This window comes from Eleutherodactylus coqui, chromosome 10, assembly GCF_035609145.1.
Source record: "Eleutherodactylus coqui strain aEleCoq1 chromosome 10, aEleCoq1.hap1, whole genome shotgun sequence".
Classification (NCBI taxonomy): Eukaryota; Metazoa; Chordata; class Amphibia; order Anura; family Eleutherodactylidae; genus Eleutherodactylus; species Eleutherodactylus coqui.
Window position 1 is genome coordinate 142,587,774 of NC_089846.1, and position 27,809 is coordinate 142,615,582.

Below are 27,809 nucleotides of genomic sequence, written 5' to 3' on the forward strand. Positions count from 1 at the left end.
ACCCAGCCTGTTACTGCACACAGGAGGAAGGAGAGAGGGGGACGGGAGAAGCATGTTCGAGCAAGCTGCGAGACAAGGCCGTCAACTTAAGTAGAGAGAGTGTGAGAACAAGGCACAACTCAAAGACGTCTTCTCACAACTTGGCTTTACCACCAACATAGGACCTTCGCACAACATCTCCACAGTTTCCTCCCCATTCGGTGTCATGCCGGTCACCTTCTTAGCATAAACATATTTGATTTGGTTCGTCACGTTATGTTTTGGTCCACCAGTTGCTACAGAACATCAGCTCATCCCTGAAAATGGACTTGTCTTTATGGATCAGGATACTTTAGGAGGAGTACTTAGATAATGATCTGAGAGCACTTGGACAAAACCTTGATATAGATTGGTCCAGCCGAAGAAAGCTGGAAGGACGTGTGTGACCCTACGGAAATCCTGAACGCCTGAAGTCAACAAGAACCCCTTTTGAAACCAAGAACATGAAAATCCTCCTGATGCTTATGTTGCTAGATCTTTTTCATGTGGCCATGTCAATGTCAACGTGCAAGGCGGTGGATATGGAAGAAGTGAAGAAAAGGAGAATTGAAGCCATTAGAGGACAAATTCTTAGTAAATTAATGCTAACCGAACCTCCAGATGTAGAGAGCGAAGAGATGACCGTCTCGGAGGAGATCCGCTCGGTTTACAATAGTACGATAGAGGCAATTAAAGAAAAGACTGAAAAAGAGAAGCCTATTGTGGAGGGTTATTACTCCGAGCAGGTGAAGAGGATTGACATGTATGACGTAGGTAAGATACACGCTGCTGTGAACCTTCTGGCAATGATGTCTGTATACTCTAGGGAGCTATGTGGTGTCCAAGTTTAATCTAGAGACTAAGTTTTGTCACTAATCTTAGTAGTCCTTGTTTGCCTTGAACATGAACTTGTTGCCTCAAATGATACCTCGCTCCATCACACGGATGCATCATGTATTGTATGGAAGTGTGGCAGAAATGTTTATATCCATGGCAAATAATTTCTTCCAACTTAAAGGGGTTGTTTCAGCAAAGACATTGGTGGCCCATCTGTAGAACATGATACCAGCGTCTGATCCGCGGTGATCGCTGAGTTCTAAAATGAAGTGATAGCGGTGAGAGGTAAGCACAACACCTCTGCGTCTCCTCCCAGCTCTGCTCGGCTTTTTCTGGGGGCTCCATGGAAGACCATGATAGTCAATGATGGAGTATCAGATCAGAGTCAACAGGAGACGAAGTGGCACAATGCTTATCTTGTGCACGGACACTTCATCCTAGAGATCTATGATCCTCATTGGTTGGTGTCATTTCCCAGTGATAGTCTACCAATGACTTTGATCAGACAACCCATTTAAAGGAGTTTTCATGGCTATTTCTATTGATGGCCTATCCTGGGGTCCGCCGCTCGGGACCCCCACTGATCAGCTGTTCAGGTGCCTACTGTTAGTGCCGAAACACAGTGTACAGAATGGAAGCAGATAACTCTGACCCATGTCAGTAGCCGGCACTGGAGGTCTTCTTACCACATTCTCTACAACCTAGGTCCTCAATCTGTAGCATGTGTACCCCCGGGGTACTTGCACTGTGCTCATTCTCTGCTTCTAGGATTGGGGGTACTTTGGTGTCATTTTCTGAGTAGGAGATACTTGTCTACATGGCTCTGACACTCTCCTAACTTTGATATCACCTCCACACACTTTCTTTCTCTCCTTCCCCTTTTCGCTCAGTCCCTCTTTTTGGATGTCTTCTCATTCTTATATCCACTTCTTCACTTTCATAGTACCTTCCTCCCCACAGCCCATGCATAGAGTATATTCTCTAGGTCCCCTTTTTGACATCATCAGTACTTGGATGTATATTGTGTTATTGAATGTGAATACAACAGAAGCATTGTGGGATTTAAGAGTAAACAAATGGAGCCGTTCAAACCCCAAAAGTTGCAAAGAAAGTTATAAAACATTAACATATGCAGCATTCATTCAGTTGTGAAGTTTATGGATGAAAGGGTTAATGAGCCAGCCTGTAAGCACATTGCATCCCTTCCTGTATGTGGTGTCAGTACTTCCATATCATCTCCCCTTCCTGGCAGTATGGCCTCCTTGTATTCCAGCGCTCTCCCTGCTGCAGGTCCCTGCACCTTCCTTCATCTCCTCCTCCTCTTTGTCATATTGTGTAGCTGTTCTCTAATTTCCTGTCATATCCTCCATCCTCCTCGTCTCCTACCTCTCTGTTTACCAACAGTATTTGTCCATGTTCTCTCAGTGTGACGCCTTCCCTTCTCTGCTGTCAATCCCAATTGTTTGCATTGACCCTGTTGCCATTCCATTTGTGTTATTCCAATATCATTGCTGTCTTCTTTTTGTCTCCTTCCATCACAGCTTTCCTTCTCCTTGGTCCTTCTAAGCCTATTTTCCATTCTCTTTTTATAACGTTGCCTTTCTTATCATTACATCGATATCGCTGGCATATTTTCAAGTCCAATGTTCCATTTGCTCACAATTCGGTGGCATAGCTATAGGGGTCTCAGGGGTCACAGTTGCGACCTGGCCACCAAAAATTGGTTGCACCTGCACTTTTTATATACTGCAGCTGCGGAAGCCAGTACCCTCCTATGGCTTCCGGAAGACTGCCATATGCATTGGTGATGCGAGGGATGTGGAAGGAAGGGGGGGAGGATCCAGAATCCAGAACAGTGGCAGCAAGGAGAACGTTATGTGTGCCACTTAGCCGGGAGCAGAGTTCCATTGCTAAGTTACGCCACCATGCAACTAGCAGACATGGAGCAGCGGAGGAGAATAGGTAGCGGGAGATCGGGCAGCCAGCTCCTGTTTTTTTCCCTCAGTGTAGCATCGGGGTCGACCCCACCCCCCACCCCTTTCCCCCAGACACAGTTTGGTGCTGTTCAATGGCAGTGAAGGTATATTGCTATGTATTGTGTATGTCTAAGTCTGCTTATGGTGTATACTTACATTTATGTGTGACATGGGGCTATATATAATATGTTCTGTGTACGCATTAACTATATATACACATGATTTATGTGCACCTGTCTGTAACATTGTGCCTGTGCATTAGTAGGATGTTCTGTGTGTTCACAGTGCCGGGGGCCTCGTGGTACATTCACACGTCGTGGAAAATGGGGCGGATTGTGGCGCGGTTTTTGATGTGGATTCATTGCAGATTTCTCTCATTCGACTGAAAGGTTGAAATCCGCTGCAGATTGGCATCAAAAACGAGTCAAAATCTTCATCAATGGCGCAGATTTTATTACAATTTTGATGCTGATTTTCTGCTGTGGAAAATCCACAACCTTTTCTTTGTGTGAACCTTACGAAACGCATGGGGACAAACACATGAGCATTTGTACCGCACCACAAGGCGGGACACAAACCGCGGCATGTCCTATCGCAGCGCCCATTGGTGCCGGCGGTGGCATCGCACCATGTGCTTAGGTGCACGCGATGTCAGGTCTATTGAAAACAATGGGAGAGACTCAGCGATCCCCCGTCACAGCTGCCGGCGGCGGAGGATCGCTTCTTCCCCGGAGTGATGCACGGTGGTTTCGCTATAGCGATTTGCTCATGTCGGCCATATTTGATGCGGATTTCTCCAGTGAATCTGCAGCTAACCCGCAGCGGCTTTTGCATTGCAAAGAGTAAAATCAGCACTGAAATCAGCAGCAAACAACAAACATACTAAAATCCACAGTTTACTCTAATCCAACCGGAAATCTGCCCCCTGCAGCCGAGATTGTTTTTTAATCTGATCCGCGCGGCTTTCATTGTAAATGCTGCGGATTTGCATCCTGTGTAGCCAGAACCTCACTATATAACTCAGGGGACATCCACACTGGCGCCAATGCTGAATTATCTACAGTCCGCAGAGTTTCCCAGTATAAGTAATGCAGACGAGATTTCAAGAACTCTCATTCACGGGCTGAAAACGATCTGCAGCATAAACCGGCCTGTGGTCGACTTACCCTGCGGATCTCCTGACGATTCAATGTGGGAAATCCCCAGCCGGTCCGCACCCTGCGGCGGCCAAACCCTGAGGCTCACTTCACGCTCACTTCAGCCTGTCTTACAGCCCAATATTGCCCTCGCCAACATGCATTTTGCCAGCGGATATGAGGCGTTTTTTATAGCCAAACTGCCTTGCATCACTCCGGTGAAGAAGCGATGCTCCGCCGCAGCAGAGGATTGCAGAGTCTCTCCCATTGTTTCCAATGGGAGACCTCGCATCGCTTGCACCTTGCACATGGTGCGATGCTACCGCCAACCCCTTTGACAACAATGGGCACTGCACACAGAAAGCTAGGACATGCCGTGACTTGTTTCCCACACCGCATTCAAAAGAATGGGGTTCATATTTGTGCGTCTTATAAACCTAGCGCAATTTTCCTGCCCATGTGAAGCCGTCATGAGGGTATGTTCACACAGCAGCTAATCCCACCGTCACAATCCGTGGCTTACTGCTGGAGTATTTGGCGCAGATCACGGAATTTGCCCTGTCAACGGGCAGAATCACTCACAGAACTCCGATGCTGGAAATCACGTTCCATGCATTTCTGCATTAAGCGGGGGAGGTTGTAGATTGGGGACGGGGTGACTATTGATTCCTCCCTATGACATTCTCTCCATCTTCTGCTCTGTGGTCTACCTGTGGGGTACTCGCTCCAGGCTCTGCTCTCATGATTGGGGGGTACTGTCATGTCATTGATTGGGTAGGGGATCCTGGTCTTATGAACGCGGCCCTACAACCCGCTTAGTTTGATATCACAGCCGCATACTGCAGATTTCTCCATTCTCCTTCCGCTCTTCGCTCTGCCATCTTGGTCGTTCTCTCTGCAGTATCAATAACTTTAGCGTCTCTTTTAGATGTTCTTCTCATTCTTGTACCCCCTCATCTTCCTCCCACATCTCTTATCTTTTAACCCCTGTATATAATAGATTCTGTAGGTCCCTTTTTTACTCCTATCTTTATTTTTTGTCCCTTCATTCACTCTTCTACCTAAGGGACCCCTGAACAGAGAGGGCTCCTGCCTGGTTGGTCCCATCCTTTGTGTTATTGGTAACCTCCCTTCACCGAAGGAGCTGCATTACTTGTAAGTAGGGGGTTAGAATCTCCACAAGGGTCAGGAAAGCCATCTAAGGAGAAAACTCCAGCAGGGTATTCTATCCTAGGTGGGAAAATTGTGACCCGTAGAGAGGGGCCCGCTCTGCTATGGACTACTGCCGCCGGCTTCTTTAGCCAAGTTCCCCTCCTCATCCATCAGCTTTTCTGTATTACTTTACCGATTCCTTCTTTATGTTCTCCTCATTCTTATATACCAATCAGCTCATTTTCTGTTTCTCTCTTCTGGCCCCTTCAACCATTCCTAATTTTTATCCATCTCAGGCTTTGTTCATCTTCAAGTCCATCTTCCTGCAGTCTCTTGGCCTACCACGTTCTCCTCCCCTTACCCATTCTTCTATATGCCTCTCCTTATCTATGTGCCCATTACTTTCTGGCTGTTCTCGTCTCTCCTCATCGTTTTGCTATGTTCCACTATTTCCTCTCTGTCGGTCCCTCATCCTCTTATTTCTCCCACTTAGCGCCATTTCCCATCTTAGTCTTCTCCCCTCCTTTCTGTAACTCATCATTCTTTGGTGTATTTTCGGCCTTGTCCCGCTGTGTTGTATTATTTGTTGGTGTCTCTGGGCCACTTTCCTTCTTATGACTTGTCTCCATCTCTCTTACTAATCTACGTTCCTTCATTCTCATTACTTATCCTCTGTCGATATCCCCTTATACCTTCATGCTCTCTCGTCCGCTGTTCTTCTTCTTCACCCCGCTTTTCTCCTTCTCCTTCGTTTCACGTTCTGTTCCTTGTTTTTGCTCTGGATCTCCCCTCATCTTCTTGGTCTCCCTCCCATCCTCCGCAGTATTTCCTCATTCCTAATTTCAGTCTCTCCTCATTCTCTCTTCCTCTCCACTTCTTTGTGCGAGCATATGGCACATGACCAGGAAATGGATGTTGATGCTTCCGTCAGTGCACTATTTTACGTGTCACGTCGTGTGTAGAGTATTACTAGTCCTCAGTCAGACATTTGAGTCATCGTGTGATAAACGTGCAACATACCTGACATTGTGTTACAGCAATGCTCGCTCCATACTCTGTATCATGTCATGCATTACCCATATACAGTACATGATAGATGTTGACCACTGATGTACAAGTACAAACTCAAAAGAGTCCCGTGTTAATTCTTCTAAGGCTTTGTTCCAATACTGACGCACACACTGGCACTTAAAGTATTAAAGGACGTGTCTGGGACCTTTACAATGATGTATCCCCAGAATAGGTCATCAATAGTTGATCGGGGAAGGTCTGCCACTTGGGATCCCTGCCGATCAGCTGATTCCCTGGCCTGCTTTCAGTGCAGACAGCACTGGAAGTGGATAGCGCTGTCAACAGTGCAGTGGTCAGGTGTGGTATTACAGGCACAGCTCCCATTGAATTCAATAATTAGTATTCGAGTTACTATGACATGTAATATTGTTGCACTGAAGAAAGGCATACATGCCCCTCTTGGATCCTTTTAGCGAGTTGACCATCACTGCATCCTTGGTTGGCTAAGTGGTCCTAGCATTGATGTGGATGTTACTTTGATATGTACCACTTACCTAGACAAGTACCCTCCTTCATGGTAGCAGTATCCTCTAATGGCAGTGACCTCTTTCAGCAGTATAATGCACCCTGCCACCCCTGTTTCCATTAAGCTGCGTGGCACTTTAGTACTAGGGTGGCAGGAAGGGGGCAATAAGTGTCAGATATAGGTGCAGGGAAACTGACCGCGTAGCGGTCACTGCTCACCTCTGGGTCACCACCACGCATATAGGCAATAAGACACTGTCCTCTTCTGGCAAAGTAGACTTGGTCACATGCAACACATCATACCACACTGGAGCAATGTCCAACAGTAGCATTTACTAGTAGAACTCACATGGCTTGACGACTCGTGGTGCCGATATACAGAAGCCGGAGGTGCAGGGTCTCTTGGTTTCGCTCAGCGGAGGGATAATACTGACATTACTTCTGAAACAGCAGGATTTGTCAGCAGTCAGATACTTGGCCACCAGTAAACGATACTGGGACACATTAGAGCCACACGGGCCTCTGCCTTCTTCTGTCATAGTTGTGGTCCAGCTTTACTCGCGCAGGGTCAATATAAAGAACGCACATCCTCCGTTTACTCTTGACTGCCATGCCCAGTCGCAGTCTCACCTCCTCCTATAAACTCTTGCTCCCGTGAGAACAGACCCTACAACCCATGCCTTTGCTCCCTGGCAACCCGAGGGCACAAAAATCTTAAAATTAAAGTAACAGTTGCATAACAAATCACATATATAGCAAAGAGCATAGGTACTTTATTAGAAAATACTACAGCAGCATGGCCACATAGCTTAAAACACCACTTACAGGTAAAGTATGTAGCAGCACAGACCCCCTGAGCTCACCTTAATGATCGGGCAGAGCTGTCCTCGGTGCTCTGTCCAATAAGCGGCACTGTCCTCCCTCCCTCGTCTCTGCAGCACTGTAATGTGACGAGTTTAGACTTGTTTTAATAGAGGCACCAATACACTATTTTCCCACATACCAATAATCCAGTTGGACCTTCATAGTAGCAATGTCTTCAGTGTCAAAGATCCTCCTTTTATTCACAATGTGTAATACCGGACTATAAGCTTTGCTTCCCGGTGGAAACGTAATTCATCTAAGTATAAAAGGAATCATAGAACAGTTGGAAGGGACCTCCAGAATCATCGGGTCCAACCCCCTGCTCAGTGCAGGATCACTAAATCATCCCAGACAGATGTCTGTCCGGCCTCTGAACACTTCCATTGAAGGAGAACTCCCCACCTCCTGTGGCAACCTGTTCCACTCATTGATCCCCCTCACTGTCTAATATCTAATCTGTCTCTCTTCCCTTTCAGTTTCATCCCATTGCTTCTAGTCTTTCCTTGTGCAGATGAGAATAGGGCTGATCCCTCTGCACTGTGACAGCCCTTCAGATATTTGTAGACAGCTATTAAAGGGGTTGTCCGCCGCCAAAACTGATTTTTTTCCCCCCATGAATGCCCTGTAGAGGAGAAGCATCACACATTACAGCTTTACCCATAAAAAACAATATTTTCCTCACCTTTTTATTCCTTTTCTTCCCCTTATAAAGCTTGCCTGAAGGATTTTTCAAAGATGGCACCGCTGGGTAGTTCCCATGATGCACTGCTGCCTCTCTCTCCTCAGTGCGTGCTCCCGATGACACCGGTCACATGACTGGAGGACCGGCGTCATGGAGACGCACGCTTCACTGGTCTGAATGGAGCCGGCAGCCGGCCGGCTCCATTCAAAGTAATGAGAGAGCAGGGAGAGCAGTGCGATCTGCTCCTACAGCTGTGACAGCAGTAGGAGCAGATCGTGATCTCTAGCAGCACTTTCAATAGCAGACGATGGTCTGCTATTGAAAGTGAAAGTAGCACCACGCATGCCCTCCACACATGCCCCCTCCAGTGGCCCCCCTTCACAGTGCCCACATACAATGCCCCCCCCAAAGTGCCCCCCCCCCCTGGCAACTGACAGCCCGGCCGCCGACACTAGCACCCCCCACCCCCCTGCATCTGCATGTGACAGACTGGCCGCCAGCACTACTAGCACCCCCCACCCCCCTCTGCATGTGACAGACCGGCCGCCAGCACTACTAGCACCCCCCCCCCCAGATCCCCCCCACCCCCCTCTGCATGTGACAGATCAGCCGCCGGCACTACTAGCCCCCCCCCCCCCCCGCATCTGTCAGACCGGCCGCTGACACTAGCACCCCCCCATCCTCCCAAACCCCTCCCCCTTCAGGTTCTTACCTTTCCAAGGAGATCCAGCAGCAGCGCGTCCCCTGCAGGCAGACCAGAGCTTCCTAGCCGCTGAAGCTCTACTGCACATGCGCAGTAGAGACAACAAGCAGGAAGCAAGAAGCGCGTCCCCGATGTCCCGTCAAGACCTGGAGCCGGCCCGACAAGAAGAACAGAAGACTTGTCGTAACCATGAAAATGGGCAAACAGAAGTAATGAGATGTAATGTTTCTGGCCGGACAACCCCTTTAAGTCTCCTCTCAGCCTTCTCTTCTGCAAGCTAAACATTCCCAGATCCTTTAACCGTTCCTCATAGGACATGATTTGCAGACCGCTCACCATCTTGGTAACTCTTCTCTGAACTTGCTCCAGTTTGTCTATGTCTTGTATAAAGTGGGGTGCCCAGAACTGGACCCAGTATTCCAGATGAGGTCTGACTAAGGAAGAGTAGAGGGGATAATGACCTCACGTGATCTAGACTCTATGCTTCTCTTAATACATCTCAGAATTGTGTTTTGCCTTTTTGGCTGCTGCATCACATTGTTGACTCATGTTCAGTCTATGATCTATTAGTATACCCAAGTCTTTTTCACATGTGCTGCTGCTTAGCCCAATTCCTCCCATTCTGTATGCGCTTTCTTCATTCTTCTTGCCCAGATGTAGGACTTTGCATTTCTCCTTGTTAAATACCATTCTGTTAGTCGCCGACCACTGTACAAGCTTTTCTAGATCTTTTTGAATCCTCTCTCTCTTCCCTAGTGTTAGCTATCCCTCCTAGCTTTGTGTTGTCAGCAAATTTGATGTTTCCCCTCAATATAGATTATTATTTATAACAATGTTGGCCAACACTGGGCCTAGAACAGAGCCTTGTGGTCCCCACCTGATACATTCTTCCACTTGGATGTGCAGCCATTTATGACCACTCTTTGAGTACGATCACTCAGCCAGTTCTGAATTATGTAACTAGTCCCCCAGTATATAAGCAGCTCGTATTACCTTGGTTAGTTATTCCATTATATCTGAAGACCCTGGAGTCTTTGTCTTCAGGGGGTCATGTGACCTCATTATGACCATCTGAGAATTACTTGGCTTTATATTCTCTCAAGAAGTCGGTTTTTAGTAAGCATAATTTCTGTGTGGTAATATTACATGGAATCTAGGGGGAGACAAAGACTATCACAGTTACTGCTGACGATTAGATGCTTATGTCACACAGTTATAATGAATGAGATGATAGTTCAGCCTTCTGAATATACTTATGGTCTGTAGTCTATGTAGGTGAATCTAGAATACAGATTCTAATGCTACTGTCCTCCCTGCAGGCAGATATGGTACTGCCTCTAGCTGGTCATGGGAGTGTTAGCAGAGCATAGAGAAAGTGAGCAGGGAGAAATCTCTGCATCAAGATGGTGTCTGATAAGTATCAGACAGTAGGCAAATCTGCATGGAAGTGATGGCAATATACATAGGAGGTGTTCAGAGTGTGACAGGCAATGAAAGGATAGAAAAATGTGTTTTTGCCGAAGTAGCCCTTTAATAAAGCTGAGCTGCAATACCAGACAAAACCCATGGACAAGTGTAGCGCTGTTTCTGGAAGAAGGCAATCATGTTATTATAATCCTGCACAGCCCCTTTAAATGTCTTATTTAGGAGTATACGAATAGCATTCTCCCCCATGAAGTTTAACTGGAGTCTGGTGAAGTAATGTGTTACTATGTGTCTCATTATGCATAGGGGGGTTCCCCCATTGGAGGATCTTCTCTTCTCCCTCTCTCTATAACCATGGGCATTCTAGAGATTACACAGTGTGATAACAGCTGATTGCAGGAGGCCACAACAGTGATGTTCCCTTCCCCCAACCCCTATCAGCTGCTGGGAAAGGCAGATACAATATAGTGTGTGCACTTCAGAAGACGTTTCATATGTGTTGCACTGTATAATGGGAATCAGATGATGACCCTTTGTGTCCTGGACCGTCGCTCTGGGAACATTGTCAGGAATGCATTGTATGTAGATATGACAATCGGCAGTATCTTGCAGTCTGCATGCTAACGCAATGAGTCAAGCGCTGATGAGATGATTTATACACTCCGGTTGTCAGCGAACTCTATGATCTCCAGAACCTTAGAGGACGATCAGCCAGCAAGCAGTTGTGCAGCAAAGTGCTTGCAATCAAGGAGGGGGCCTGGGCATAGGAAACTGTTTATTTGACTGTCTGAGCCCCCCCCATGCCCGGCATCCCATAAGGCTTCAGACTATGCAGCGATTGTTACAAAGACTTCCCAAACCGCCCTCATGCTAAACACATGGGGCTGCCGTCTGATCCACACCTGAAACATGAGCCCGTCTGGAGCGCACGTGTGGAGCAGCGCTCTCGGAACCACAACTCCGCGTACGACTTCAGCCCCAAGTATCAGCCGATCGCAGATCAAAGTATGCTTTCTGAACATTTCATGGCTGCCAACATGTTGAAGTAAGACTTGACGAGTATATATATATATATATGCAAGCAGAGGTCTAATGGAAGCTTCTGGGCCGCAGTCAAGCTTTGTAACACGGCCCCTCGCCTTCCAGGTACCATTTACAAGACTGGTGTCGTCTTATTTGGCAGACGGACCTTGGGCCCCCTCAAGCTCTGGAGTCTGGGTGCGACTGCTACCTCCACAACCCCCCATAGCTGGGAGATTCTGACATATTGCTCATGAAGTGGTTACTAGACACGATCGTAAAAATACAATAGCCTTTTTGTACTCTTTACGTGGTTTATTCTACGTAGAAGGGAACTGAACCAAAAAGCAAAGAGAGAGATGTTTTTGTGCAGATCGTAAATTCGGGAAGAGGGATATTTCTAGGGAAAACCTTTTCCAAGAACGCATCTTTAAAACGTAAGGCCCTCCCTGACATGAGAAGAAGATGGAAATCAACTCCAAACTGTACTAAGAGGGGGGGTTACACTTCAGCAATATTCATGAATAGATTAACTATTAGAAACGGTAATAACTTAGTATAAAGTATGTGAATACCAGAAAACAGACCTCTTATAGCGCCCACTGTGCTACAACAAAAGGAGCTGTACTTACCCATCCTCTGCCACCGGGATCCACCGGATCCCTGCCGTCCTCGAGCCACCATGATCCACCTGATCCCTGCTGTCCTCGAGCCACCATGATCCACCTGATCCCTGCCGTCCTCGAGCCACCATGATCCCTCCCATCCTCCCAGTACTTGTTGTGGAGGGTGATATCACCAGGAATCACCTGACCACTGCAGCCAATCAGAAGCCTGTTCTCATGGCATCGTGAGCGCCATGATGCTAGGAGTTTGGAACGGTGACACTGCAGTCTGTGGTTGGTGATCCGGTGATTTCCGGTGACATCATCTTTTACAGCGGGACTACGGCTCTTCATCTATCAGTGTGACTCTTTTCTTCAGTCCGTGCGTGTACACACAATCTGTTCCCTATGGAAGTGTATGCGCACTGAGTGAAGAGAAGAGTCACGCTGATAGACTGAGGGACCACTTCCTGGAGTAACAGTGATGGAACGGGGGGGCCTGGTAAGTATTATAAAGACACCCACCAGACTCTGTGGGACCTATGCTATAAGCATAACTTAGTTTATGGTGCTTATAGTACAAGACAGGTTCCTTTTAAAGGTATTATCTGCTCCTTACAATTCCTTTTTAATAGAAGCATCCCCCCAAAAATACTAAAACAAGCAGATTAAAATCAGAATTAAAATGGGTTTTCCACTTGGGAATCACTTTTTTACAAAAATTAGCTGATCACAGGTTGTTATACTGCTGGAACCCCCAATGAATAGCTGCAATCTGCCACAAGTGTTTCATTCTCCTGCAGTGCACCAACAGGAGGGAAGCAGCATTACATCATGCTCATTGAAATCAGTGGGCTATCTGGATCATATACGGATCTGGGGGGTCCTCCAGAGGAAGTCACACTCTTTCTAGGCACTCTCAATTCCAGCTAATTGATAAAGCTTCTGAATGAGGGATCCCCCAACAGCTATTATCTCAGAATACCTCATTGGACTATTCAATTGATCATTTAGCAGAATACCATCAACTGATCTGCTCAAACACCTCGATCTTTGTGATATGTCCTTCAGATGTAGGTTCCACCATCATATGTGCGAGCTTCAAGTAAGAACAAAGTAAGTTGGGATTTCTGTATGTTCCGTAAAAAGGTGTTTTCTAAGATCAAACCTACTTAAGTTTTCAGTCACATCTGATACTTCTTGCATGGGATGCGGAGTTTAGGACCATCTGTGTACAAGCAGTAACTGTATCTACATCATACACAATGTTCATGAAGGTTCCTCGGCTGCAGGCATGAGTAGGATGAAATAACCAGGGTACTTTTCCATGGGCAAAATCTAATCCATCCATTCTCCTGCTTTCTGTTGTCAGTGTGTTCGAGGAGGGTGGATACTGTTGACTAATGACGTCTGTGGGCAGATAGGTGCTACCCAAGACTCATGTCAGTGGAGGAAACATGGAAACATGCAGCTGGCCTAACGCATGTGCACAATCAATGATCTCTTTGTAAGAATATTTGCCAATAGTGATGAGCGAACTCTTAAACTTTTGCAAAGTCGTTGGTTTGAATTAGTTTGAACCGAACCGGAAGTTCACCAATTCCCCTAAAACTGGTGTAAAACACTCTTTAGGAGCCATGAAAGCCTTGCATAAGACTCTGAGAGTAGACAATGTTATACAGTAGTGTTTAGAACTAGTATTGAGCGAACCGGACCAGTAGAACCCTGTTTTGGGTAGAAATTTGCTAAAAACCTGGTTTGCGTTCGCACAACACTATTTGTCAACTACCGGCCATCCCTCAACCCCTTGTCAAAGAGAAAATATGGATCTGGAAGCTATTATATTATATATGCTATTCGACCTCAAGAGCAAAACGATGTTCATCGTTGGGGGTATAATTGCTGTCTACGCCTATTTGTGCTTTCTCAAACAATGTCCCCATCATGAGACACAGACAGTAAATAACTTATTATCCTCCTTGTTCCATCCTATGCCTCGCATGCTTTCATCCTAAAACTGACTATTCTCTTGCACAGTCTTTTCAAGCTTGTTTTTCCATGAATTATAGAAACCTAAACAAGTCTGTGCAGCATAAAGGAGCAGTCTACTGTATAGCAGATGAAACTTTCTAGGACCGCTAAAAGTAGCAGCTCCAAGTAATGGAAGAGTGCTAACCAGTAACTCGAACTTCCCATCTATATATATAAAGACGAAAGCCCTCACTGACTCACTCACTGACTGACTGACTACTAATTCTACAACTTCCCGATGTCGTAGAAACATAAAATTTGGCACGAGCATTGATTATGTCATAAGTAGGAAAAGCTAATGGGTCCCAACTCGATTATTCAATTCTAATCACAAAAGAATTAGTGTCCAAATTTTATGTACGTAATCTAATTCTCTCACTTCCTGATGTCATTTTATATAAAGGAAACGTCGCATGGTTACCTCCCCGTGGTGTTTCCTGGGTAACGCAGAGAACTAGGCAAAATGGTGAACATATGTTTTTCCTCGGTATCTCTAAAGTAACCACGACTTCATAAGATTTTCCGTGTGAACACTAGATAAACACCAGTACCAAATTAACTCGGGCGAAGCCGGGTATATTAGCTAGTATCCTATAACATAGCTCCCACCTTTGTGAAAGGAGAGAGGGCAACAAGACGGGAAATACAGCTACCCAAAAATGTGCATACTACTAATTTCACTATGGTATTGTGGCTTAATGGACTAATATGTCTGCAAGCTAAGTCTACTGCCATAGCGTCCAATTTTTGCTATGGGGGAGGAGGTTATAAATCAAACTATGCATGGGCAGCTTTCTGCTCTTATTTTCAGGGTACATCTAAGAGGCGTGGAGTTTTGAATGGTTTACAATTTAAAGCGACCCTCCATTTTGGGGTCAAAATTCTGTCCCCGGACTGAAGTGGGGGGAGTATATTACCTGCTGTCATTCTTCTATGCTGATATCCCTCTAATCCACTGATTATCAATCCTGTTTTCCAATAACCACTGCATATTTCTAGCTACTTAATGAACATTGTGCTCTGCTCTCTGATTGGCCAGCACTGATCATGTCAGTAGTGCTGGCCAATCAGAGAGCAGGTGTAGAATAACACAACCAATGCACTGTGGGGATTAGGTAGTCTAAAGATTGTGCCAGCTATCTTGTACAGCTGAAAACGGGACCTGGAAGCAGCGGATCAGAGGGGCATCAGCACAGAAGACCAGCAGCAGGAAGTATAACTGCCCCTCCTGGTCGCAGGGCAAAATTTTGTCTCCAAACCAGAGGGTTACTTTGATAATTTAATTCAAGAGGTGCCTTTAGTTGCTCCTGAAGACGGGAAGGGGGGGGGGGGGGGGCCGGGTTATTTACCATGAAGGGAATTTTGACACCAGTTTTTCGGCTGCTTTTCTTCCCTTCTGTAGTTTAAAGATGCAAGAAATGTATCAAATGTTGCAGAATGTTCATAAATTTGTCACATCTTTAAATATGTCTAGCGGCGTGGAGTCCCTTTGTACACAACCTCACCTGGAATGAGATTCCTACAAATTTTGTAACTTCTTAAAAACTGTCATAAATGTCTCAACATTCTGATCAAGCAGCGATCCCTACCTCCTTTTCTAGACACTGTTGAAAAGTGAAGTGAGATCTGTTCTTTGTGGTGCAAATCAATAGTAAACCTTTCTAAATTGATGTGCACCAAACAGAGGTGAAACTTACACCAGATGTCTGTCCCAACCCCAGTAATAAATGTGTCCCATAATTATCGATGAGTGGCTTGAGACTGATGCATGGGTTTACAAGAGACCTCAGACTTCTTCAGCTCTGTGGTCCACTTCAATCCTGACTAATTAGGGATGGAAAATAAGCAACTTTATTGAATCAACTTTCCTTTTTCCACATTGGATTGAACAAAATGGAGAACACTGATCTGCTGATCTGATAATACCTCTTGGTTTCAGTAAACCATCTTTACCTTTTCATGGCTAGTCAGTTCATTGTGTGCGGTACTGGTGCATCTTGTCTCCACCAGCGGAATGGGTGGAGACAAGATGCCCTTACACGCCCACCACTGGTGATTGGCTGGCTGGCCCACACATTGAGGACTCTGGAGGTCGGTGCACTGTGCACTGTGCCCTGAAGATGGGCTTTTGTGAAGCAGCATGTTGCTCGTTGGCCAGCTCCTCCAGCTGTGCCGTAGTGACACTGGTATGCTGACAGCGGTCCACACACAAGCATATAGCTGGAAGCTGCAACTGTAGCACTCCCCACAATATAGGGCACAACACTGCTGAAGCAGTCTGGCTGTCTCCACCAGAGGCTCCGCTACTCACCCTCAGCCGGCTGTAACTCCTCGGCATCCCCGCTAGCGGACATGGCACTCTGGTGGGGGGATTCTGGCAAAGGGGGAGAAGTGTGCGGTTCTCAGAGGATGGGCGGTGTACACAGTGGTGGGACCAGTGGATGGGACCGGACCACAGCCACGAGAGAGTGATAGCGGTTGATCGGGCTGACAAGAGTGAACATGGCACTCGGCCGGCAGGGACATGTATGAGCTCAGTGGCGGGGGCACTCCAGCGGACATATGTGTGAGCTTCTCAGGGGGATGGGCGGTACATCTGTCTCTGGAGAGCTGGCCAGCCAATGAGCAGATGTGCCCATCACCTGGGCATACCGTATAACTGTGCGCGCCCACCCCATCTCTCCACCCTTACATCCAGTGAAGACAAGATGCACTAGTACCGTATGTGTCTTGTAAGGAAGAACCTGACTACTTTATTTAAAGGGCATCTGTCAGCTCGAACTGTTCAAACTGCAGGCAGGATGTTATAGAGCAGGAGGAGCTGGGCAGATTGTATATATACAGTCTAACTTGTACTTTATTCATTTATATCTCTGCACATTCTGAGCTGAACAGTCCAATGGGCGGAGCTATCAGTGATTGACAGATATGTGTGTATGAGTGTACATACAGGGAATAGTTCTGCTGAATCTTTCCCCATAAGACTATATATCGATCTGCTCAGCTCCTCCGGCTCTATAGCATGGGTCTGCAGTTTGGACAGCATGCTCCAGCTGACTGACTCTTCTTAAACACCAAAAAGTTTTGTTTAAAAGTCATTGAATTCTTGGATGTTTTCTCGGTATCAAGTTGTGGACAATATTAATCAACTATTTCTTAGAGGGGTTGTCTCATCAGAATGTAGCCACCAGCGTGATCAGCTGATTGCTGAAGGCTTCGGCTCCTGTACCCCATATTATAATATAACTAGACTTCCAAACAGATACCATTACAGTTTCTACAGAAGTTGCCGCACAGCTCATCCACCTTGGTAGGCTACACCTATATTAGTGGATGATTAGGCAGATATGCTTTCAGGGCATGTATTATTATACTGTAATATATATGTACTTTATATTAAACAGCATATTAATGTCTGGATTTATCAATTCTCTGTTTAGAGAACAGTAACAATGAAAAATATGTCTTCACCTTCAATGCATCCCTTGCAAGGGAGTTTTTGGACAGCCCAGACCTGCTACACAATGCAGAACTGCGAATGTATCGGAAAGAAGATCCAAACAAGGATCAGAATGAAGAGATCAGGCTGGAGCTCCACAGGGTAAGCTGGAGGCGGTGGGATCGTCATGACCACACTGTGACTATGGGTTTTACACATGAACCAAGGAGGCCACATAAAGCATCAGTATCAGAGTGGTAGCTGCAAAAACCAAATAGCAGATGAGAGGGGTCCACATAGCAAAGGTCAAGCAGGGTCCTGTCGCCTGGGACAGAATGGCCCAGAATGGCCCCGTGGTTCGTTTTCCCTTAGCACCATTACTCCTTGACCCTTGGATAACTTTCCTAAAACCCTGTTTGCAAACAATGCAGTTCCTCTGAAGAGGGGAGTCCAAAACCACAAGGTCGTCAACCTGTATCCACACCCCATTATCCTCTGTTCACACAAACAGAATTAAGGGCCATCTGACTATTTCTGGTGTGGCCTTCCCAGACAGGAGATCGGAGCTGCTGTGGAGCTTCGGTATGTAGTGCTACATGGCCTACATATTCCTAAGGGGAACCCAACACTGATGTATCTCCTAGAACCTGTGTCACTAAGGTAGGTATGTCACAGTCACTGTCTCTTGGGCTGGCCGATCTTTATCTTACTTTCAAATGATCTTTGCCCTACATGAATTATATCAATCATACCAATTCGATTATACAAGGCCCAAGTAATACATGGCACTATTAACACTACAAAGTGACAGAACAGGACCTCTACACTGTTACTTATAAAACCACTGTACAAAGAGAAATATTAGCACCATAAGGGACCATATAGCCAGTTACTGGTTCTATACAGGATTGTATAGATAATTGTAGTACCGTTCTATCCTGTGATTGTGGGTGACATCCATGCTGGCTGCAGGTGCGCACTATTCCTGACATTTCTATCCAGCCCACAGCATCATGACCACTTCTTCCAGCCACGACAGGCTTCTGAAAATTTGCAGCACAGACATCTTTGGCTTCTCCAGCACCAAAATACTTTTACCAACATGCCAAACTCTTCATCCTACTGCTACCCCTAATGCTGTGCCGGTATTCCCTATCTGCTTCAAATATTGTATTTCAGAATTAATAATGTCCTAGCTGTCATTACTAAAAGAAATAGTAGCACACAGGCAGACCCCACAATATTCCAGATAGTGTCCCATATTGTGCTACAGACATTACAAATGTGAGAGTTTGTACCACAAATAGTAATTGTGCTCTGCTTACTAACCCACACAACAATAGTGCCCCCTTGTATAGTATAATGCCCCCTTGAGAGCCTCCTTCTATAATAATGCACCCCTTAAGTGCCGATATAGGTGATAACAATGGTGGAGCTGGAACCAGAGGCCTCTGCTCTATCGTACTCCGTCACTGGGAATGGTTTAAAAAAAAACAAGTATTAAATTCGCCTAAAGTCCAATTAGCGCAGCTCTCCTTCCTGCACTGCCACAGCCCCCGTGCAAGGAACATGAACATGATGTAGTGATGTCATCACGCTGCCAGGACTGTGCCAGTGCAGGAAGGAGAGCTGCGCTAATTGGACTTTAGGCGAATTTAATACTTGTTTTTTTTCAAAGCATTCCCAGCGACGGAGTACGATAGAGCAGAGGCCTCTGGTTCCAGCTCCACCATTGTTATCACCTATATCGGCACTCCTTAGCAGCTCCAAGGCTCGGCATTAGAGGTCCGGGGCAAATGTCTCAGATCCCCAGTGCTGGCAACACCCCTGCTGTACCCACTTCTTTTGTCCTCCTGAAGAAACATGAATGTGACCTGATGATTGAGTGGCAGGGACCTAAACGAGTCTGTGCATCATAGAGATGCAGTCCACTGTACAGCAGGTAGAAATTCCTCTGACCACATGTCTACTTGTAGTCCACCTGAGGTCACCAAAAAATACCAACCACGGTTAAAAGGAGGTATCGTTCAGAGGTGTGGTTAGGGGTGTGGCTTATCACAATATTTTTGTGACCTCTGTAATAAATGATGGAACCTCACAACTTGTATGTTCTGTAGTATTTGTGGATATTGGTTTTATTGCACCCATAAAAGGCTTCTCACTTTTCCTCACAGGTGGAGAGCAGTAATTCCTTTCGATACCTGGACAGCAGGTTTGTCTTTCCAGGAAATAAGGACGAGTGGCTGTCATTCGATGTCACTGATACAGTGAAATGGTGGCTGTCCCGACCAGGTGAGAGATGATTGGTTGGAAATGTAACTTTTGTCTTTTTACACACAGCCATGAGACCTGCCCGGTCCGGTTGGACATCTGTGTCGGAACCTCCAGCCGGAGCTGTAGTCGCAGCTAAACTGCCGCACGCATAACATTGGCCACAGCGTTGGACCGGCAGTTGGGCCACATTCTCTTGGATACTTTGCTCACCGTCAACAACGGATGAAGCCCCTAAGATCGACTTAGGGACGGGGGTGGGGTTGGATTGATTTGTTTTTTTCTATTGAGTCTGCCCTGCTAGTTTGCGCCCCTGTGCCTCTTGATCATACAGACTTGGGCATAAGTATCACAGAGATGGAACCGTGGTACCCAAATCACCACCCATGCCTTCTATCTGTTCACGATTGTGGTCAGTGAGTAACGGCCGTTTTCTGTACAATCATCCTGTTATTTCCGAGCTCTTATCTTGCCACTTTCACATCTATTTTTATTGCACATTTTTTCTACTATCTGGTAATTTTTTCTTGTGGTCTCCATTGTCAACGGTATTAAAAACGTATCGCAGTCGCATGCAGATCGCATGGCATGTGAGTACGATGTGTTTTTTCTTTACACTCTTATGAAAATAATGGGCTATTCTTGAACAAGAATCACCCAAAAAGAGGACATGCTGCAATTTTTCTAACTTTATCAGTCTGAGAAAAAGATCCTTCCCGCGAATTTACTACAGTAGTTCTGTCCATCTCCGACTCTGACAGTACGCCGGCGTGAATACAACCTAACAATGTCTGAACGCTGTCCTTGGTCTGCTTACAGTTGTGAACGAAAGCTTCATTCTGCAAGAGGCTTGTAGCTGCACCACTGAGAAGGACTATAAGATGCCGGTGAAGATAGGCGGTGAGTAAGGCAAGGATATAAGGACAGAATTACATAGATAGAAGACAGAGAGATAGATAGATAGATAGATAGATAGATAGATAGATAGATAGATAGATAGATAGATATGAGACAGATCGATAGATATGAGACAGATAGATAGATAGATATGAGACAGATAGATAGATAGATGATAGATAGATGAGATAGATATAGATATGAGATAGATAGATATAGATATGAGATAGATAGATAGATAGATAGATAGATAGATAGATAGATAGATAGATAGATAGATATGAGATAGATAGATAGATATGAGATAGATAGATATAAGATAGATATAGATATGAGATAGATAGATAGGTAGATAGATATGAGATAGATAGATAGAGATATGAGATAGATAGATAGATAGGAGATAGATAGATATGAGATAGATAGATAGGTAGATAGATATGAGCTAGATAGATAGATAGGAGATAGATAGATATGAGATAGATAGATAGATAGATAGATAGATAGATAGGAGATAGATAGATAGATAGATAGGAGATAGATAGATAGATAGATAGATAGATAGATAGATGATAGATAGATAGATAGATAGATAGATAGATAGATAGATAGATAGATAGATAGATAGATAGATAGGAGATAGATATAAATATGAGATAGATAGATATTACATAGAGAAATATTATATATATATATATAGATAGGAGATAGATAGATAGATATGAGATAGATAGATAGGTAGATAGATATAAATATGAGATAGATAGATATTAGATAGAGAGATATGAGATAGATAGATAGATAGATATGAGATAGATAGATAGGAGATAGATAGATATGATATAGATAGATAGGAGATAGATAGATATGATGTAGATAGATAGGAGATAGATAGATAGATATGAGACAGATAGATAGATATGAGACAGATAGATAGATATGAGATAGATAGATAGATAGATAGATAGATAGATAGATAGATAGGACATAGATAGATAGATATGAAATAGATAGATAGGAGATAGATAGATATGAGATGGATAGATAGATAGATATAGATATGAGATAGATAGATAGATATTAGATTGAGAGTTGAGATAGATAGATAGATAGATAGATAGATAGATATGAGATAGATAGATATGAGATAGATAGATAGATAGATAGGAGATAGATAGATAGATATGGGATAGATAGATAGATGATAGATAGATAGGAGATAGATAGATGGGAGATAGATAGATAGATAGGTAGATAGATATGAGATAGATAGATAGATATGAGATAGATAGATAGGAGATAGATATAAATATGAGTTAGATAGATATTAGATAGAGAGATATGAGATAGATAGATAGATAGATCTGAAATAGATAGGAAATAGATAGATATGAGATAGATAGATAGATAGATATGATATAGATAGATAGGAGATAGATAGATATGATATAGATAGATAGGAGATAGATAGATATGATATAGATAGATAGGAGATAGATAGATATGATATAGATAGATAGGAGATAGATAGATAGATGATAGATATATAGGAGATAGATAGATATGAAATAGATAGATAGGATATATATAGATATGATATAGATAGATATGAGATAGATAGATAGATATGAGATAGATAGATATAGATATGAGATAGATAGATAGAGATATGAGATAGATAGATAGATAGATAGGAGATAGACATAAATATGAGATAGATATTACATAGAGAAATATGAGATATATAGATAGATAGGAGATAGATAGATAGATAGATAGATAGATATGAGATAGATAGATAGGTAGATAGATAGTTATGAGAGAGATAGATAGGAGATAGATAGATAGATAGGAGATAGATATAAATATGAGATAGATAGATATTAGATAGAGAGATATGAGATAGATAGATGGATATGAAATAGATAGGAGATAGATATGATATAGATAGATAGGAGATAGATAGATATGATGTAGATAGATAGGAGATAGATAGATAGATATGAGACAGATAGATAGATATGAGATAGATAGATAGATAGATAGATAGATAGATAGATAGATAGATAGATAGGAGATAGATAGATATGAAATAGATAGATAGGAGATAGATAGATAGATATGAGATGGATAGATAGATAGATAGATAGATAGATATAGATATGAGATACATAGATATGAGATAGATAGATATTAGATTGAGAGATTTGAGATAGATAGATAGATATGAGATAGATAGATATGAGATAGATAGATAGGAGATAGATAGATATGGGATAGATAGATAGATGATAGATAGATAGGAGATAGATAGATGGGAGATAGATAGATAGATAGGTAGATAGATATGAGATAGGGAGATAGATAGATAGATAGGTAGATAGATATGAGATAGGTAGATAGATATGAGATAGATAGATAGATAGATATGAGATAGATAGATAGATAGATAGATATGAGATAGATAGATAGGAGATAGATATAAATATGAGATAGATAGATATTAGATAGAGAGATATGAGATAGATAGATAGATAGATAGATAGATAGATAGATAGATAGATATGAAATAGATAGGAGATAGATAGATATGAGATAGATAGATAGATAGATAGATAGATAGATAGATAGATAGATATGAGATTGATAGGAGATAGATAGATATGATATAGATAGATAGGAGATAGATAGATATGATATAGATAGATAGGAGATAGATAGATGATAGATAGATAGATAGGAGATAGATAGATAGATAGATATGATATAGATAGATAGGAGATAGATAGATAGATAGATAGGAGATAGATAGATAGGAGATAGATAGGAGATAGATAGATATGAAATAGATAGATAGGAGATAGATAGATATGATATAGATAGATAGGAGATAGATAGATAGATATGATATAGATAGATAGGAGATAGATAGATATGATATAGATAGATAGGAGATAGATAGATAGATATGAGATAGATAGATGATAGATAGATAGATATGAGATAGATAGATAGATATGAAATAGATAGATAGGAGATAGATAGATAGATATGAGATAGATAGATAGATATGAAATAGATAGATAGGAGATAGATAGATAGATATGAGATAGATAGATAGATATGAGATAGATAGATAGGTAGATAGTTATGAGAGAGATAGATAGGAGATAGATAGGAGATAGATATAAATATGAGATAGATAGATATTAGATAGAGAGATATGAGATAGATAGATAGATAGATAGATATGAGATAGATAGATAGATAGATAGAGAGATATGAGATAGATAGATAGATATGAAATAGATAGGAGATAGATAGATATGAGATAGATAGATAGGAGATAGATAGATATGTTATAGATAGATAGGAGATAGATAGATAGATATGAAATAGATAGATAGGAGATAGATAGATAGATAAATAGATATGAGATAGATAGATAGATAGATATAGATATGAGATAGATAGATATGAGATAGATAGATATTAGATTGAGAGATTTGAGATAGATAGATAGATATGAGATAGATAGATAGGAGATAGATAGATATGGGATAGATAGATGATAGATAGATAGGAGATAGATAGATATGAGATAGATAGGTAGATAGATAGGAGATAGATAGATATGAGATAGATAGATATGAGATAGATAGATAGATAGGAGATAGACATAAATATGAGATAGATAGATATTAGATAGAGTGATATGAGATCGATAGATAGATATGAGATAGATAGATAGATAGATAGGAGATAGATAGATAGATATGAAATAGATAGATAGGAGATAGATAGATAGATAGATAGATATGAGATAGATAGATAGATATGAGATGGATAGATAGATAGATAGATAGATATAGATATGAGATAGATAGATATGAGATAGGTAGATATTAGATTGAGAGATTTGAGATGGATAGATAGATATGAGATAGATAGATAGATATGAGATAGATAGATAGATAGATATGAGATAGATAGTATATAGATATAGATATGAGATAGATAGATATAGATATGAGATAGATAGATAGATAGATAGATAGATAGATAGATAGATAGATAGATAGATAGATAGATAGATAGATATAGATATGAGATAGATGGATATTAGATAGAGAGATAGGAGATGGATAGATAGATAGGAGATAGATAGATAGATAGATAGGAGATAGATAGATAGATATGAGATAGATATTAGATAGAGAGATATGAGATAGATAGATAGATATAGATATGAGATAGATAGATAGAGAGATATGAGATAGATATGGGATAGATAGATAGATGATAGATAGATAGATAGGAGATAGATAGATATGAGATAGAGATAGACAGATAGATAGGAGATAGATAGATAGATAGATAGATAGGAGATAGATATAAATACGAGATAGATAGATATTAGATAGAGAGATATGAGATAGATAGATAGGTAGGAGATAGATAGATATGAGATAGATAGATATGAGATAGATAGATAGGAGATAGATAGATAGGAGAGAGATATAGATAGATAGGAGATAGATATGAGATAGATAGATATTAGATAGAGAGATATGAGGTAGATAGATAGATATGAAATAGGAGATAGATAGATAGAAGATAGATAGATATGAGATAGATAGATAGGAGATTGATAGATAGGAGATAGATAGATAGGAGAGAGATAGATAGATAGATATGCGATAGATAGATATGAGATAGATAGCTAGATTGAAATATAAATAGATATGAGATAGATAGATATTAGATAGAGAGATATGAGATGGAAAGATAGATATTAGATAGATAGATAGATAGATATTAGATAGAGAGATATAGATATGAGATAGAAAGATAGATATTAGATAGATAGATAGATATAGATGTGAGATAGATAGATAATAGTTAGATAGATAGATATAGATATTAGATAGATAGATAGATATAGATATGAGATAGATAGATATTAGATAGAGAGATAGATATGAGATAGATAGATAGATATGAGATTGATAGATAGATAGATAGATAGATAGATAGATAGATATGAGATAGATAGATAGCTAGATAGATAGATAGATATAGATGTGAGATAGATAGAGAGATATGAGTAGATGGATAGATAGGAGATAGATAGGAGATAGATAGATAGATAGATAGATAGATAGATAGATAGATAGATAGATAGGAGATAGATATTAGATAGAGAGATATGAGATAGATAGATAGGAGATAGATAGATAGATAGATAGATAGATAGATAGATAGATAGATAGATAGATATGAGATAGATAGATAGATAGATAGATAGATAGATAGATAGATAGATAGATAGATAGATATGAGATAGATAGATAGGAGAGATATAGATAGATAGGAGATAGACATGAGATAGATATTAGATAGAGAGATATAGATATGAGATAGAAAGATAGATATTAGATAGATAGATATAGATGTGAGATAGATAGATAATAGTTAGATAGATAGATATAGATATGAGATAGATAGATATTAGATAAGCTCACTTTTAGGACCCAAAAATATAAATTCATAAAAATTAACTTTTAATAAATATTGCTTAAAAACCTTATGGACACACAAACAACAAAAAAAAAAAAAAAAAAGCCACTATCCGGTAGGGAATGTGAAATTGTATCATACAGTAACACTTCAAGATCAGTATCGATCTTGGACGTTTTCTTTATTATGTCTTTTACGTCCAAAAGATAGCTCTTTTTTTGGGGGGGTTTCTTGGTTTTAATGTTCCAAAAAACCTATGCATTTTTTCCGAACCTGAACATGATGTCGTAATCAGCCGGAATCTACATGCAACTCATATAGTCCAATGTATAATAGACATGAGATGTTTTTATGTACAGAATAGACCTTGTAATTGCCCTACGCGTTTCGCCCACTGCGTGGGCTCCTCAGGGGCTCAAGTATCTCCTGGGATGATTCCCTGGAGAAAGGGTTATCAGTCATCAACTGAGTATAGAAAATTGTTTATAGATTAGGACTATAATCCATTAGAGGCAATGAGTAAGTATAGGTAAGCTACTGTATTGAATTAGCACCCCACTATGAGGAGTGATCGCTGCAATAATACCTCTTAAGCTGATATGGAGTATTACCTGGGGAACTTTTTTTAGTGCGCAGACTATCTGGGTATTGACCAAGACATCACTCTAAGTGATAACTGGGCACTGTTCCTCTAGGAAATATTATTAGGCTATTAAGTACCGCATATCAGCTTAAGAGGTATTATTGCAGCGATCACTCCTCATAGTGGGGTGCTAATTCAATACAGTAGCTTACCTATACTTACTCATTGCCTCTAATGGATTATAGTCCTAATCTATACATAAAAACATCTGGGCAATTACAAGGTCTATTCTGTACATAAAAACATCTCATGTCTATTATACATTGGACTATATGAGTTGCATGTAGATTCCGGCTGATTACGACATCATGTTCAGGTTCGGAAAAAATGCATAGGTTTTTTGGAACATTAAAACCAAGAAACCCCCCCAAAAAAAGAGCTATCTTTTGGACGTAAAAGACATAATAAAGAAAACGTCCAAGATCGATACTGATCTTGAAGTGTTACTGTATGATACAATTTCACATTCCCTACCGGATAGTGGATTTTTATTTTTTATTTTTTGTGTGTCCATAAGGTTTTTAAGCAATATTTATTAAAAGTTAATTTTTATGAATTTATATTTTTGGGTCCTAAAAGTGAGCTTAATTAAGTAATTGGGACCTTACTGCCTCTGTGAAATAGATATTAGATAGAGTGATATGAGATAGATAGATAATAGATAGATATGAGATAGATAGATAGATAGATAGATAGATAGATAGATAGATAGATAGATAGATAGATAGATAGATAGGAGATAGATAGATAGATAGGAGATAGATAGATAGATATAGATGTGAGATAGATAGGAGATAGATAGATAGATAGATAGATAGATAGATAGATAGATAGGAGATAGATAGATAGGAGACAGATAGATAGGAGATAGATAGATAGATAGATAGATAGATAGATAGATAGATAGATAGATAGGAGATAGATAGATATAGATGTGAGATAGATAGATATTAGAGAGATATGAGATAGATAGATACGGTATTAGATAGAGAGATATATAGATAGATTCTGAGTTCCTGCTGCGTATGCTACATATCAGTGCCATGTGTGTCCT

General features: G+C 41.8%; 1 protein-coding gene across 1 annotated transcript in view; it reads left to right on the forward strand.

Moving 5' to 3' along the window:
* Positions 1-27,809, forward strand: part of TGFB1 (transforming growth factor beta 1) — a 33,280-nt gene continuing 5,471 nt past the window's right edge. Inside the window, exons 1-4 of the mRNA XM_066582003.1 lie at positions 1-792; positions 17,426-17,586; positions 19,599-19,716; positions 20,515-20,595. Of these exons, the coding sequence (XP_066438100.1) occupies positions 483-792; positions 17,426-17,586; positions 19,599-19,716; positions 20,515-20,595 (670 nt within the window). The 5' untranslated portion in view covers positions 1-482. The remainder of the gene's footprint in view (positions 793-17,425; positions 17,587-19,598; positions 19,717-20,514; positions 20,596-27,809) is intronic.